Below are 16,737 nucleotides of genomic sequence, written 5' to 3'. Positions count from 1 at the left end.
GGACGTTTTTTTAAAAAACAGTTACCCTGGAAGATTTATGCCTAATTTTATGAATATATTTTCAGAATTTATTGTCCCAGTATGCATAAGGAAGTGATCTTCCTGGGAACATTGAAACTGCCTGAGAGTCTGAATCAAAGGTCTTTTTCATTAGAATCCCAACATTTTTGTAATCCTGATTATGTTTGTTTGGATATGCTTTAAAGCTGGCTTTTGAAGCCCTTACTGTTTTCCCAGCTATTTATTTGATTTTAAATGATATATTCAATATAACGAAGGTATACAAAAACTCCTATTAAATCAGTAGAAATGAAGTGTGGTAGACTTTCAGTACATTCATATTTTTCTTCATTCTTATATAAGAATGTAATAAGAATATAATAAGAATATAAATATTCTTATTTCCTTTAGCAAATATTACAGTAGTACCGAATTTCTTTTCTTCACTAATAAAAGCCATAACTTAACACCCTAACGTTGTGAGGATGATTTTCTTTTAAGCAAATAATGGGAAACTTTTATTATGCTTCTAAGTATAGCTGGAAATTGAAACTCAGCATTTCTTTTCTTACATTTATCTCGTATTGCTATTGCATGGACACAAGATTTTAGAACTAATTTAATGATGCAATATTTCTTAGAATTTTCTTTGGAATCCAAGAGTCGAATAGTGATGCTTTATTTCATCAATTTAAAAACAACGCATAGTTACAAATCTAGATGTTGAATAAGAAACATGGTTTCATCATTTTATTCTTTTTTTTTTTTTTTTTAATTAAATCTGTCATGCTAATCACTTTTTAAGTCTCGGAGATATTCTAGTATTTTATAGTACTGTTGTTCCCAGTTAAACTGAATTGAGCTTTATTTCTAGGAAACTTCACCTTTCCACCTTTTATCAAAGTAGAAGTTATACCTCTAAATTATGAAGGCATAATATTGTACAAACTTACTAGTATCCTAATTAATATACTGACATGTTCTCTAGCTGCTTTTATTGATTATAAATTTAATCTTTCAGGTTTATCAATTTAGAAATATATATATACATAATTTTCTTGATACTCAAAGCAAGTCAGTTACATTATGATGAAAAATGTCAGATTGTATTGTGTTTGGACAGTGTTATAACATTTATCAACTTCCTATTTGCTTAAGTACACTGTTTAGTCTAAAAACTATAAGATACACTTGTCTGAAGAAAGAATGAAAACATTTTTACATCATATTTTTTAACTTTGGTTGGCTTAAAATTCTGTGAATAGGCCTCTCTGCATCCACTGAACCTTTCAAGTATTTAAAGCACTATTCAGCAAGAAAAGATGCAGAACATTTATTTTTTGGACTTTATTAGCATTACAGAACTGGAGACATATCTATTTGGGAAACTCTCTAGTCATTAAAAAATGTTAATCAGATTTTAAGAAATGCTTGTAATGCTAGGTTTCATGCATGCTGTATGCAGGCTTCATTTGGAATCAGATGATGGGAATTTTCTCAAACAGCTGTTAAAGGTTGTGATGAATATTCATAGCAAAAGCTATCACCACCTGTTAAATGAAATTCTGAGCTGCAGAGCCTGGAGACCTGCTGTTGTAAGGAGGACATACAGGGTAATGTTTTATTGAAATAAGTACAATTGTCTGCCTATTATATTATGTGGGGAATATAGAGGGATGAGGGCTTACAGCTGAGACAAAAAATTCTAAGGAGTCATTACCTCAAGTTGTTAGGGCTTTTCATTTTTGCATTCTCAAACAGTAGTAAGAAACCAGTGTGGCAAGTAACTGTGGTACAGCTCAATAAGGTACTAGAAGTGACAATTGGTTTTTCCTCTTCATTATCAACATTATGCTCTATGCAGAACCTGCTATGGTGTGCGCATGCTTGATTTGAGACTCCTGCTCTTCTTGTTCTGCAGTACTTTTCCTCCATCTCTGAGTTTCAACTGTGCTGCTGACAAGATACGTTTGAAGTTTCTAATGCGCTATAATTCAGTTTCACCTTGCAAATGTAAATGGTTCAGTTACAGATTGATTGATTGATTTCCAGTAATACTGGTTTAATCCTAGAATTCCTTCATGTAAAAATGTGAGTTATCAAAATCCAAATGCTTCCTATCTTCACTTTATGTAATGCTGCACATTTGTGTGCAGCCTGTATGTGTACAGTTATGGCTTGTTGTGTCTGTGTGATAATATTCTTTATATCTCAAATATTTACTCATGACCTAAAGGATTAAGAGTAGTAGAGTGTTGAGGTAGTTAATGTTGATTAACATTTAAAAAGAAAAATAATTATGCGGCAGTGTTTTAAATTTTAGTCTTAGTGACTTTATAGTTTCCTTTTTGTTCTGATTGAATATAAAGAACAATCGTTCTTTATATTTATTTATATTCAATAATATATATTATATATATTTATATATTTTAATATATATATTTATAAATCTGAGATTTTTTTTGAAAATGCAGAACTACATCCTTTCATCCGTCAACTTTTGTTTCTGAAAAACACACTTGCCACCAGAGTTTACATTCCTAAGAGAAAGTCCTTCACTGACACAGAAAACCTAATGTTTTTATAACACTGTCAAAATATTTTAGTGTTTTTCATGCCTGACTTAACAAAATTAAAAATGGCATGTTTTGAGATGAACAACATATGCTTTATATTTGGTTACTGTTTAATTAGAAATACTTCTTTCAGGCTCAAAAATGGTTTAGCATTTAAACTTAGAGACTTTGTACTGGTGTTTTTGTTTGGCTTCTCTGAAACAACAACATGCTACTGTAAAGATGCATAGTATAGAATAAGGGAAGTGTTTCCTTGTAGACATGAACAATTGCAGTCTGAAAAACCTGAACAGTAATTACCGTAGGTCACACTGGTGGTCAGTGGCAGTGCCTGCCAATCAAACACCTGACTTTGAAGGTCTCAAAGTTAAGGTCTAAGTAGTTTCTGAGATGTAAACCATTTAGAGGCAACATTAATCACCAATACCTCTTAGACGTTCCAATCTGTAGGTTATTTCCCAGCTGTCACTCAGCAGGAGATATTGCACAGGTTTGCACAGTCAGACAGAATTTTTCTGACTGAGAGCTACAAAATAGAGCAGTTGGCATGGAAAAGAACATGGAGCCTATGTGTCCCTCTGCTTCATCCCTGTTGTGCTGCTCTGGTTGCATTGAAAAATATAAACGGCAGATCTTTCTTTTCAATTATATAACATAGAGGGGATACATTATGCATCCTGCTATCTAATTACCTATTTCTTTAGCTATAACTTCATGATCTGTTAATGGCTTTTCAGCGTTAGAGCAGCCTCCAGAGGCTAATGGAATTTCAGCACTGTAATAAACTCAGAGCACTATAATCTTCTGTTGTACCTGACTGAGTAGTGGATCACTGCAATGGAAACAGTTTTATGTTTTTCTGAGAAAAATGTCTTAAACCTATGAAAGATTCTATTTCTATACATATAGACTCCCAAACATTGCCATATCCAGTATCTATATATCTAAAGCAGAATTGTTGCTAGGTTTTTTTTTGTTTGTTTCTTTTTGTCATCTTTTTTTACTACATACCATTTCTATTTGAATTTTGTAAGTAAATATAATAACCAGGAATTTCTGTAAACTGAAAGGTTGTGTGCCCCATTGCAATGGCAAGGATTTGATGCCTGATAAAGTAGCAACAGGCCTACACAGTTGGACTGAAAAAATGAATGTCCTTCTTACATTTCAGCTCTGTAACATAAAGCATGATGTATATCTCAAAAACTATTCTCTCTGTCCTTTTACCTTTCTGAACTTGCAAGGATTTTTCACAGCTTAACAGCTTTCTCAGCAAAACTCGGCCAAGGTCACACAGCTGTGCTGTTAGCTTTTGTTCACAGACTAGCTAATGCCCTAAACTAAGTGTCATGGAACAGTGGTGAGCAGCACATGAAGATGAAGATCTGGTCAATTGGGAAAAACTGTGGTGTCAGCAAAAGAAGGTGCATAACTTTAAAGATCTGGCATTAATATGTAGTAATGAATAATGCACTAATAACAATTAATGGTAATTAATTTGAACTTGAAACTATTCCATATAGAAATAGAATATAAAATAAGACAGCCTGCATTAGAGATGTAACGTGAACAAAATGCTTGCCTTCTGGTGTGTTGTAAGATATCTTGATGAATGCTTGCACTATTTTGCAGGCTGATATTTCTGCTCATTTCAAGTATATTCTCCAAAGTATAATTTTAATTTAATCCTTGTTCTTAGCCTTGAGGGCTTTTCTGTGAGCATCACAGTGCTCTTCAAGTTTGGAATTTCAGCTTTAAATGGGTTTCAAGTATCTATCCTTAGTATTTTTACGGAGTGATTGCTTAATTGCAGTGACTGCCTTCTGAGTTCAGATTTTTTAACTGTGTGGGTTTGCATGACTCAGTTTTTAGTTTTCCCATGTCTTGCTCAAAGACTGTATTTTTTTGTATCTGTTTAAAATCACATTCTACCTTAGTATATAGACATTTGATGAAGCAACAAATATATTCACATATCAGCAGTTTATATGTAACAATACAATGTTTTTTTTCTGTATCACAAACTAACAGTTTCTTGAGTTTGCATACATAGAGTTTAGGTAGCTGTGACATTAATATAATGAAAAGTAGCTGATTTTTTTTTTTTTTTCTTTTATCTGACAACATTATCTGTATTCATTTTTTCCATATTTGTCTTCTTCATCTTTTGTTGGCTTACACTGTCCTATGCAGAAACAGTGAATCTTCAGATTAATAACCTGAGAATATCTGGTATAATGGCAGCAATGTTGAGTGAAAGTAGTTTAGTCAAGAAGGTGGGAGGATGATTTGAAGATCAAGATCAAGAGGATACACTAATATTTCAATCTGGAAAATGGAATAAGAGTAAATTGTGTTTTTGTGCATGGATAAGTAGTTGTGGCTCAAATTTGGATTTCTTTGCTTTTTTGTGATTCAGAGCATCTGCTTTTCCCTACAGCTTGCAGACGTAATAGCTTGACAGAATATTTCTTCAGGTTTCTTAGGATTTATTTGTTTGTTTACTTGAAGCTGTGTGTGCAATGTGCACTACTTTGCTTGATAAAAGTGTGTTCAGACAAGCGTATGACTGACAGCAGAGTATTCTAAATACGAAAACAACTAGGGACAGTTAGATGTGCAGAAAAGTCTGTGGGTTCTCCTCCGTTTTATGGCAGTCCTGCAGACCTATGGCGATTTGAATGTGCAAGTTCTCAACAGAAGTTGAGGGAATGTTTTGTCTGTGAGCAGTTCTCTGTGAGCCTTTATCTGTTCATTAAATTTGGTTGTGACAAGGCTAATCTGCCTGGAAACTGTTGTTCCTGATGAATCCCTTTGCATCAATCTTACTCCCTTAAATTCAGCTGCAGCTATTAATCAGACATTTATAAGTTCATCACATACCAGTATCAGCCCACTGTGTTTCACACTGCTTCAAATTCCACTTTTAATGTGAACTCTGCTTGTAACAGAGTCAGCATGTGACTTTTTTAGCCTCTGATCCACATCCACTGCTGGGGAAATAGATGTGATCACAAGAGTGTGACTTCTGCCCTGCACAGTAACAACACAAGCTATCAGTGTCTTTAAGTAGCTTCGTAGAATGTGGTTATATACATGTATTATTTATGTCTTCTAAATAAGCTGTATTACTTGGATCCTCTACCTACGTCACCTTAAATGCATGTAATTTTTTAAATTGTGTGATCAGAGAGATATCATTAATTCACTGCATGATGTACCCATTGACACTGAAAGAATTATGTTTCATGGCAAGTAGTATCTAGCATTCGTTGACTTGTTAGTGCTCATCTTTACTATCAAATTAATTTCTGTAATGTTTCATTGCTAACGGCAGTAGCAAACCATTGGGACCTTCAGCAGTTGTGCCATTTCCTCACACGTTTTCATTGAAGGTCCATTGAGCAGTGGATCTTCCCAATATGTTACTGTTGCAGAAACACCTGTGTCAACTAGTAATAATAACTGTATTAATGCACTGTGAAAATTCAGTGTCCAGCAGCCATAATTATGATGTACATAAGAACTTTCAGCAATAGGATTACCTAATTGACTCGAACAGTTCTCAAACTGCAATATTTGTTTTAATAGACTTGCTCTGTGGACACATAGGTGGAAAGACAGTCTTTCCAAATATAACACAGAGCTGACATCACAAATATTTGTAAGATCCACTAAATATTTATATTTTCATCTTAAGCCTTAGTATTATTTTATAGTACCAAAGGATAGATGTTATTAATAGATTGCAAATGAAAAGTAACAATTTGAGCGACTGATGCTTCTTATTCAGACATAGTTTCCTTAATTCCTTGTTTCCTCATCTTTGACTTTCTCCTATTTTTCCCATCTATGACAAATTTTCTTATTTTGAAGTTTGGATAGAAGGGGAAGAAATCTCTGGCACTGTAACAAACTACACTTTTCCTAATGTTTAAAAATGAAAGTATCTCTAAACAGAATTTTTTTAATGAATACAGATGGCAGGTGTGCTAAACTTGGCTCAAACTTCATCATCTTTATTGTGAATTGCTACTTAAGGGAGTTTAAAGAAGCTTGTAAGCAATTAAAAAATCATTCTGAACATTTCCAAAGGACATCTGCTCAGGTTGTAAGAGAGTTGAGCAGAACTCCACCCGTTTCATACATTGCTGGGATACTCTGTGTATGTAGTCTTCTGCTTTCAGGCCAGGCAGTTGTTCCATCTCACACATAAGGGATTTCTGAATGTCTCCACAAAGCTTTTAAAGCAATATCTTCCAGAAAAACTCAAGAGGAAGGCTCATGTAATTTTTAGAATTTTACCTTTTTTTGTTCTTGTTAAATTCACGATACTATCAATATTTCTTTATACAAAAGCAAAGCTGTCAGCACTAAATAACCTGGAAATATCAGTACTAGACAAAAACACAAATAGGATATACCACAGTTCTCTGTTCCTGGTTTCAGTGCAGAAATCTACATAGGCAGTGAATCAAAGCAAAAAGATCATAAATCTGTATCACCATCCCTACGTGCATAACATCAGTGTCTGCTTTCAAACACAGCACGTTCTTATTGATTAAATGCTAACATCAAAAAACCATACTGAAGAATTCCTAGAAAAAATCCATCATCATTATGATCCCATTGATAAGATAAAATCAATGAGACACAAAGGAAAACATTTATATGTGTATATATATATATATATATCTATATATATATATATAAATTTTGTGTTTTGTTTTCATCTTTTTTTTAAGAAAATCTCACCTCTGGGGCTTTAAAAAAAAAAAAAAAAAAAAAAAAAAGGCAAATTAAAGTAGAACAAAAAGAGCTTTCTCTAATATTTTTAATAAGATCAAAATTCCAAGTATGTTCCTTACTTTTGGTACAGTAAAAATAATTGCCTCAGTGAAAACAGAGCCAGAATATCTCTGTAGTAGCACTTTATGAAGTTTCTTGTTTTGTTTTCTTTTTTAACTAAAGATTAGCGTAGGTGAGATAGTAGTTACCACTGTATGGTGACATGACAGATAAACATGACATATGTAGAACTCAGCGTTACTGATCTTTGTGGGTACGTGCAGCAATAACCCAGAGGTATGTAGACACAATGCACTCATTCCATTGATTGATTTATTAAAAGAAATCAGTCTGCAAAATGCACCAGATTTGCATATTTGTATATGGCTGTCACATTCCTTCCTCTTTAGCAGGCAGAACCTCATACTTCTGTGCAGCCACTTTACTCAAAAATTTGTTCATTTTAGCTTTCAAAAAAATATTTATGGAATAAATAACGCTGTCCCTTAAGTGCCTGTAATCTAGAACTATCAGATACATCAGCAGGATTACATCAGACTATTTCCATTTAAAACTCAGTTCATTCCTAGGTGCATGTTTGTGATGTCTTCTTTTGCTTCATGATTAATCTTTTTTTTTTCACTTCCAGGAGCTGGAGTTTTCCAACCTGTTTGCAGTCCTTCATTGTATCCATTCGTTCTTTGCAGCCAAAGTGGCTTGTTTGGACCCTTTGTACGTAGGCAGTCAAGCAACAGCTTCTGCTGCTCCCACAACTTCTGGTACTGGCAAATTAAAGTATACAACTTGATATCTCACATTACAGCACTGCCATTTATCAAAAAGACTTAATGTATAGATATTCATAAGATGTGAAACTGGTGAACCTGTACATGGAAACCAATTCTGGAGACAAGACATCTTGCAGCGTCAGCAGATAGATGGTCACGTGGGATCATAAACTCATTTCTGTTCTGCAAGACACCAGTAAATAATCCTCGCAGAATCCCCAGAATAGGATGGATATGCTTTTAGTATGATCTATTTGTACTTATTTAGTGCTTTAACCAACACTGGAAGCAAAGGAATAAATGATGCAATGAGGCATTTCGGTATTTAATAAAATTTTCAAATTGCTGTAATAACACACAAAAAGAATTGTCATTTTCCTGTTTTCAAATGTTTTTATGACAATATGCTAAACTCTGAGTATGAACCTAGTACCCAATGATTATATTATAAATGACATAAGAGAAAGCGACAAGCATTTAGTACATAATGATGAGGAGATGAGCATGAAAAGACATTTGTGTAAGTATTTCTTCAAATAAGAAAGCACTTTAAGCACCATTGTAATCCATAATTATTTCCATACATGGAGTCATGGTACTTTTTCTATTTTGTTCTTTTAGCATTAGCAACAAATATATAGCCATATTGACTGACACAGTTCAAAACAAAAACCCTACAACCCCACTTCCATGAGTAAGTTCCTCTTCTTCAATTAAAAATATTATAATATTACTTTAAACGTAATGACAAGTGAAAGTTTGTAAAATATCATTTCTGCTATTTACTTCCTCAATTTTTTGGAGAACTAAGAATCTGATTTTTGCATTGATACAGATGTTGTATTTGCTTCAGAAACAATCCACATAATGCATTGTTTCCGTTATTAACCTTGATTTCACATCATAAGGTCTCAAGAAAATAGACATTCAATATTATTTTTGAAAAATGAGTCAAACCATTGAATTGGTAGTGATTTCTTTTTTTATATTATTAGTAAAAGGCAGGAATAAAATAAATAGCCTTTAATGATGGAAGCAATGACAGAACGCATACTGTCTTTGTATATTAAAAAAATACTACATCACCCATGACCATATAACAGAAATAGTAGTTCCAGGGTCTCATTTAATGATCAAATCTGAAAGAATTTTACATTTATAACTAATAACTTATAAAAATAATGTTGTGCTACTACGTATCAATGAAAATGGCAAAACGGTGGAGTTATAGCTGAAAGATCAAAAAAAGGTGAGGTTTGTTTGTTTGTTTTTTGCAGACAAAAAAAAACCTAAAAGACTGCAAAAAATGCATTTGTTGCACATTCAGAATGTGTAGAATATTTTAAATGATGCTTTCTGGGATTTCTACTTATACTATTGAAATCTGTATTTCCTTTTTTTCCCTCTTCTTATAAAAGTACATGGAAGGTAAGAGTTAAGGATACGATCTCTCTTGTGTAACTGGAAGACAAACTATTTCCCATCCATTTTTACATATTAAAAGAAGAAAAAAATCAGCATTTAATCCAGAGGAAAGCTTTTTCCAAAGGGGAGCAATTCAAATGTTAAGTGGGGACACAAGATGAATGAACTGTTGGGGTAAATCATGCATCTGTCTTTTTGCTTTGCAGTAGATGTATTTGGATTTATGTGTGTTAGAAAGCGTCCTTGCAAAATGGAGACTGAAGGTAAAGTTGATTCTAGTTCAAAACAATCTGAAAATGCATTTTCTGGGAATTCTTTGTCATTGTCACAGGACTACCAGTATGTTCTTACTCCTTAGCAGAACTCCAAGTGTTACAGGATTTCATAATTGTGTTCCACATTTATTTTCCATGTTACGTACAATGGAATCATGTCATAATCCAATGATTAAATGTTTTAAGTGTCATCAAAATCCAACATTTTCATAGTCATTATCCTGTTTACATGAATCTTTCCTAAATAAGGGGGTTAGCTCTTAGTCTCTGCATGACTTGTGAAACTGCTGTGGCTATTGAGTTTATTCCTGAGAGATTACAGGCCCCAAATGTTTTGAATCCAAAACTGCAACTTTCTGAGAAGTTTGCTGATGACAACTCAGATGTTCTTCTTGTCAAAAAGGCATGTTCTGGAAAGACAGTTTTGACAGACCACTGTCAATGATGAAGCTTTGTATTCTGTGCTCCCAAATCATCTCATTCTGGTGAGCATTGCATTCAGACATCCAGTACAGGCATGTGTCTCTCTAAGTGCTCTGGTGGTAGTAGAGGAATCTAAAATTAATCAGTTGAATGTTTTCCCTTCAATTAGCTCAGATGATGTGCACAATGGCACCATTGAAACCAAGAGTTATTTAAGGGAGATTGTTTAATATGGTTAAGTGAGCATAGCATTTATCTGAAAGAGCAGAAACTATACTGTTGCAAATTGATGTAGATTAAGGCTTTCCATAATTTGACAGAAAAATAAATAAAGAAAGAAAAGTTGCTACTTGTGCAGAAATGTCTTTATGCCATGCACTTTTGGGGCCTGGACTCTACCAGGGTGTTCTACAGAACTGTCATGTATTTTGTTTGTAGAAACGCTGTATGCATCAATGAGATTTTTTTTTTTTTTAGTTGGGCATTGAATACACAATATTTAAGAGGCAAATAGACACATAAAAAAAGAACCTGCAATTTTTATATTTGTTTGTGTTTTGAAACCCCATATTTCAAAGATCTGAACTTGTGAAGCATAATATTTTTAGTTTCAAGAAAATAAAGGTGACCTTGGGAGAATATAAAATGCCGTGGCCTTGACTACAGGTCAGTACTGGCTTGTAAGTGTGTGATTCTGAGGGTCTTTGCACTGACCTCCGATTATTCAGAGGTGGCTGCATCAGGCTTGCCCTCTCATAGCAAGTAGAAGAGAAATTCAGCCTTGAGCCAATGGGAAAATTTTAAAGTCTGTGTCATAAAACAGGAAAATGTAATTTTAGTGACTATGTTTTTTATTTAAATACAAGAAGACTCCAAATTAAAGCATAGTTAACTTCATATGCATATGTCAAAACCAACCTCTATGTTGCAAGCTATCATTTAACATATCAAATATAATGAATACAAGTATTTTGTAAGTCAGCATGGCCCACTGATTACAAAGAAAAAAAGAAAATTATAATAAACTGTCAGCTCTTACTGAAAATCTGTATGCAAATAAAAACAAATATTGGAAAAAAAAAAAATAAAAACACAACAAACCTTATTTCCCACAAAGTAAAATATAGTTTTTCTTTATGACATCATAAATAAGTTAAATTAAAAAATGTATGTCTTTATACTTAGTACTGTGCCTATTGAAATGATGTTATATAACATACCGTAAATATACATTCCTCAGTACACAAAATGTATTTGATTTAATTTGCTTTGCTTTATGATGAGAATTTTAGATAAGCTGACCTCCACAGAATTAACCATATGTTAGGTTATAGTGTTATCATAATTTTGTTATGAACGTGTTGCAGATCTGTAGACAAGTTATTCTAGATTTCATAGGTGAATGAATATATTTCATTTCCTATATGTTTAAAAACACAGTTCCAGAAGGCACTTTTGAAATAAAGATCAGGATATTATAAAATATTGGTCATTTTATTTTCTTAATCAAGTGCAGCAAGAAGTTTGTAAATTGTAAGCCAGTTATTTTTTAAAAGAAATAATTTGACATTTTGGCTGTTTAAACTAGAATTCATAAAAATGTAATATAATAATATACAGTATCAATATACTTTGAGATGAGATTCCTGAAACATATTGTTTTCCAGCTTAGTTCTTGATCCCACAGAAACTTTGCTTTATATTTATTTTATGTGCTCTGAGTTTATCAGAATATCTCACAGTGCACAGACCATGAGTAAGTCATTGTGATTACTACTGCTTTTTCCTTTAAATATGATTTCTTTTATGCATTGCCTTAAGATGTTTCTTACATCAAGAGAAATATTAAAAAGGCTAAAAATCTCATGAATGTATAGTTGCTGCCCTTAGTTCAGCAGCTTTGCTACATATTGTTGTCTAAGTACCCCCAGTATTCTCAATGCCAAAAAGAAAGTACAATTTTCATCCTGATACAGCAATGCCAAGTCAAATGTAAATGTATTAATATTAAACACTCACCTATGTACTGCACTTTTAGTTCCATTATAGAATCTAGTCCCTGAGAAAGTGTTTTGTCTCAAAAAAAAAAAAAAAAAAAAAAAAAAAAAAGCTGATTTTAATATGTTCATCTTTGGGGCAACTTAAAATGTTCAAATTTGGGCACTCACCCAAGTTACTTAAATTTAAATACCTATCATAGACACCTAGGATAGGACTTGAAGTCCTCAAAATGGCAGGGCAGGGCCGTTTTGAGGTAGGACCATGACTTAGCAGCTCTTAAGGTGTGTGTCTCCCTGGTGTGATGAAAGAGGTGCAGCCACTTTTGTGTGTTCACTTGTTTTAGGAATGTGCTTTTGAAGCCAGGTTCCTGCCCTTTGCCTGTTACTATGTTGTTCTTCATTTGCCAGAACAGTCTTTAAGCACATGAACTGGAATTTTAGGCTAAAACTAAATCAGCGTAACACCAATAGTTCCAACTCCTAAGGGGCTTTCAGCTCGTACAACCTAACTAAAGCAAGACCAAAGCCAGAATTCCTTTAAATTGCTACAGCTGCTGGATTAAGGTGAGTGTCCTTTCTGCACAGTGGGTGATGACCGTGTACGGTGGAAGGACCTCCTTCATTTACAGAAGGTGACTGGCAGATGTCCAGGCTAGGTTCATCTGCATTGCCCTCTTCCGTCACTCCAAAGGGAAATAATTAAGGGTACACTATGCTGCTCAGCCCTCTCCCTGCTGCGTCTCTCTTCCTGTCTATCAAAAACGCATACTTTAAAATTCACTCAGAGTGCTCCAAGAACACTGCCCCATTCTCTTTGCTCTATGCAGATAGTGGAGCTGCACTCACTCAGCTATGTAAGGGAGCCTCTAAATCTGTAACATAGTCAGGGGACAATATTCAGGCGTTATGGCAAAGGCATCTGTGTACCAGAAGAGTGTTGTGGTCTGTGATCAACATTCAGAGTAAATTGAGTAAAGTCATCTTCAAGCTTAAGTGCTTTCTTGGCTAGGAGGGCTCTTAAGTGCAATTTTAGTATTCCTGGAATAAGGTCCATAAGGTCAATAAATTTTTATTTATTTGGCTCCATTTTCCCATTTTCAGGAAGTTTAGTGAGAATAGCAATTCATATTCTGTCAGAATCAGATGGAAAATCAGGGATACTGAAATAAAAAAGAAATTTCTATTCAGATTCTGTAAATTGTTACAGTACATTACATACTCTGTTAAAATATATTGAACAATGTAAAACTAAATGCATTCATTTAGCTAACCTAGTCAGTTTTCATTGCAACGGTATGCACACCTCCCACTTTCAACAACTCACTACAAGAATCTCAATCATATGTTACAGAAATGGCTTTATTATTGAGTATATACTAATATATAATGCATAGTGTGTGTGTATTTGTGTGTGTGTATATTAGTATATACTAATGGAAAATATTCAGTATATATTAAAGAAAGTTCCATATTAGGCACAATTATAAAACAGAAGCATAAATCCATGAAGCTTTACATTTAAAATCTTAATCTTATATTACTATAAAGAAAAATATGTATATTAGTTGAAGAAATGGCTATTTTTGCAGAACATGCACAATCTGGATATATGATAATAAATTAATGAACATTAACTGATTTACTATTTCATACCTCCAGGAATTTTGATTTTTTTAATTATTCTTATCCTTAAGAATATTTGCAATATATGTCATAAGTTTTAATTTGTTATGGATAAAAATGACTGAAAAATGTAATAGAAAGTGCTATATATTTTATAAATATTAAAAATTGAAGATAAGTATTCAATTTATTTATTTCATTTTCAGTTACTTTTTTTTTGTGCTTGTTTGTAATATGTATTTGTGACAATCATAAGTCGCCTAGTTGTTAAAGCTCATTAATGTACCACTAATAAAATGCTATCTTGTGTTTTGTTTTTGTTATGTTTTATTTTGTTTCTTTTTGTAATGGAACGTAACAGAAAAAAATATAGAAAATAAATACTTTTTTAACTAATCCTTTGTATTCAGTCATACAGTGTATGAGTTTTATATCATTGAAAGTCAAATCTGTGAGATCAAAAAAATACTTGAAGAACCTGGGCTGCTATTGTCATCTCCCACCACCATGTTCAACTGCATAGTCATTTCTCACAACCCTCTTACAGATGTCCAACATGTTCCTTTGCAGCAGTTTTACCCCAATGCCAACTTCACCCAGTTTTATAGTCCACTGTGACATTATATAGCATGGGATATATCTATTTGTCCAGTTTGGTTCAGCTGTCCTGGTCCTGTCCCTCCCCAGCTCCTTTTACACCCTCAACTCCTCACTAGCAGAGCCACAAAGTCTTTGATTTTGTATAAGCATTGCTCCACCACAATGAAAACATCAAGGTGTTATCAACATTATTTTTCTCTTAAATTCAAAGCACAGCATCGTGCCAGCCACTGTGAAGAAAATTAATTTTATCCCAGCCAAAACCAGAACATTTGTGTACAGATATATCCCAACAATCAATCAAGATAAAACTGCAAGACAGATAAATGCAGAGAATGCCTTACTGCCCAAGGGGCTCAGGAAAACAGTTTTGAGAACGAAAACTGAGTGCCTCTGATGTAGGAAAGAGCTGAGGGCACAGAGGCTATAGAAGAATAGGTGCACTTTGGTATTCTTGGGTAACATGCTGTAAATCAAAAGATAAATTTATCTCTAGAAGAAGAATGAGGAAAAAAATATGATTTTGGAGACAGTTTATGAAATTCAAAGCATTTATTCTTGTGTCATTGCTACAGTGAACAGGACACATTGCATGGGTCATGTGATTATGGTAATAGTTATATATGACTTGTCTGGAGATTAGTTAAAAATCAAGAGGATATAAAGTGAAATCTATTCATTTTCCTAAAAGACAGAACATAGAAGACATAGAAACAACAGCATCTGGCTAATGTGTCTTAAGAGCCCTGCCACCCCATACCCCTGGATTTTGCCCTGTAAAATAGTAGTGGTTGAAGACAGTAGTGATAACAGTCACTTTCTTATTTTTCTGGGATTCTGAAAGTGAATCTGGAACCTCCTTCAGACTTTTTTGCTGAAGAGCTGAAGGCTAGGAAGACTTTTATCCAGATACTAAGCCATCAAGTGGGCATATGTCCAGAAACTGGTGTTTCAGCAAACACAAAGAAGCTCAACAAAATACCAAAAGCCTGAGTGAAAAGAGAAGAAACTTCCTACGTTGCTAGATCTAAACTCTCACCTTTCTTTTATGAACAGATATATGATAGAATCCTTTAAGCTAGAAGTCTTTTTTTCCCTTTTCCAGAGTCTAGTGAGGGAAGAGACAGCATCTCAGATATGTCAAGTCCCTCACCTTAAGAGAGGAAGAGAAATCAAGATGTAGTTTGCTGTAGCTAATACAGTGCTACCAACTACAGCAAAGGCTCCTGAGCTGAAGGCAGTGCTTTGGTCAATTTACATTCTGTTCACACTCAAAGCCAAATATTTGCAAATACCATGAACCTAAGGCTTTCCATCAGTTTCTGTGGGGAAAAAAAAGAGCTTGTACTATGATAAAAATGGAAATTCAAAGGCAAGGGGAACTCAGATCTGTGTGATCTGTGCTTTCAGTTGCACAGAAATATGCACAGAGCAGTTCCCCGATAGAAAAGTACAGGCCCAGTTGGTTGAGTGGTGTATAAGAGATCTGAGCTGTCGGGGTGGCTTAGGGGAACCTTGTGTCCAACTGTGAAGGACTGAGGGGATTGTAAGATGGTGGAAAATTCTTCAGAGGAATGTAAATTTAGGAAGAGCAGCCTAAGTCACTGAATCTTATCCAGCTTTCTCAGGCAGTCGTGTCATATAACCCTCTCACAAATGTTTAAATTTTATCTTAAAAGTAATTAGGCTTTTTGGCCCTCCTCCTCTTGTTGGAAAACCTTCCAGAATTTCACTGCTCTGATGGCTTGAAACTGTCTTCAAATTTCCAGTCTAAACCTATTTGTAGCTAGTTTATATCTATTTGATTTTATGCCAACATTATCCCCTAATTTAAGTAATTTTTGCAGTCCTGGTATCAGTTCCCACTTTCCCTTCCCTTCCTTGATATATTTATAGCAAGTAATTATATACCCTAACAGTTTCATTTTGCCTGAATGCACAGCACAAGCTCATGCAGAGGATGTCTGTGCAGTGCAGTGAAATTCGGTGCAGATTCCTGAGCTATTGCTGGCCCCAACCGATATGTCTACCTGTTGTGTTGCAGCTATACAAGCTCAGGGCCAGAAGCAGCTCATCCACTTCAATGCAGCTAAAGATAATAAGTACCACTCATCTGCACCATGACATACTGCTTCCAGAGCAGATAAAGTCCACATAAAGCCTTTCTGCACCACTCTGCAGTGCTCAGTGCAGGCATTCACTGATTGGGTTCCCTGGCTTTTTTCCATTCCATTCTCTA

General features: G+C 34.2%; 1 protein-coding gene across 1 annotated transcript in view; it reads left to right on the top strand.

Moving 5' to 3' along the window:
* SNTG1 (syntrophin gamma 1) overlaps nt 1-8,658 on the top strand; it is a 164,557-nt gene extending 155,899 nt beyond the window's left edge. The window contains exon 18 of the mRNA XM_042840046.1: nt 8,014-8,658. Within this exon, the coding sequence (XP_042695980.1) occupies nt 8,014-8,172 (159 nt within the window). The 3' untranslated portion in view covers nt 8,173-8,658. The remainder of the gene's footprint in view (nt 1-8,013) is intronic.
* Nucleotides 8,659-16,737: the final 8,079 nt, after the last annotated feature.

Source organism: Centrocercus urophasianus, unplaced genomic scaffold (assembly GCF_019232065.1).
Source record: "Centrocercus urophasianus isolate 14NV4802_14NV808 unplaced genomic scaffold, USGS_Curo_1.0 seq_11, whole genome shotgun sequence".
NCBI lineage: Eukaryota > Metazoa > Chordata > Aves > Galliformes > Phasianidae > Centrocercus > Centrocercus urophasianus.
The sequence above is the reverse complement of the archived record's forward strand: the minus strand, read 5'-3'. Positions and strand labels throughout refer to the sequence as shown.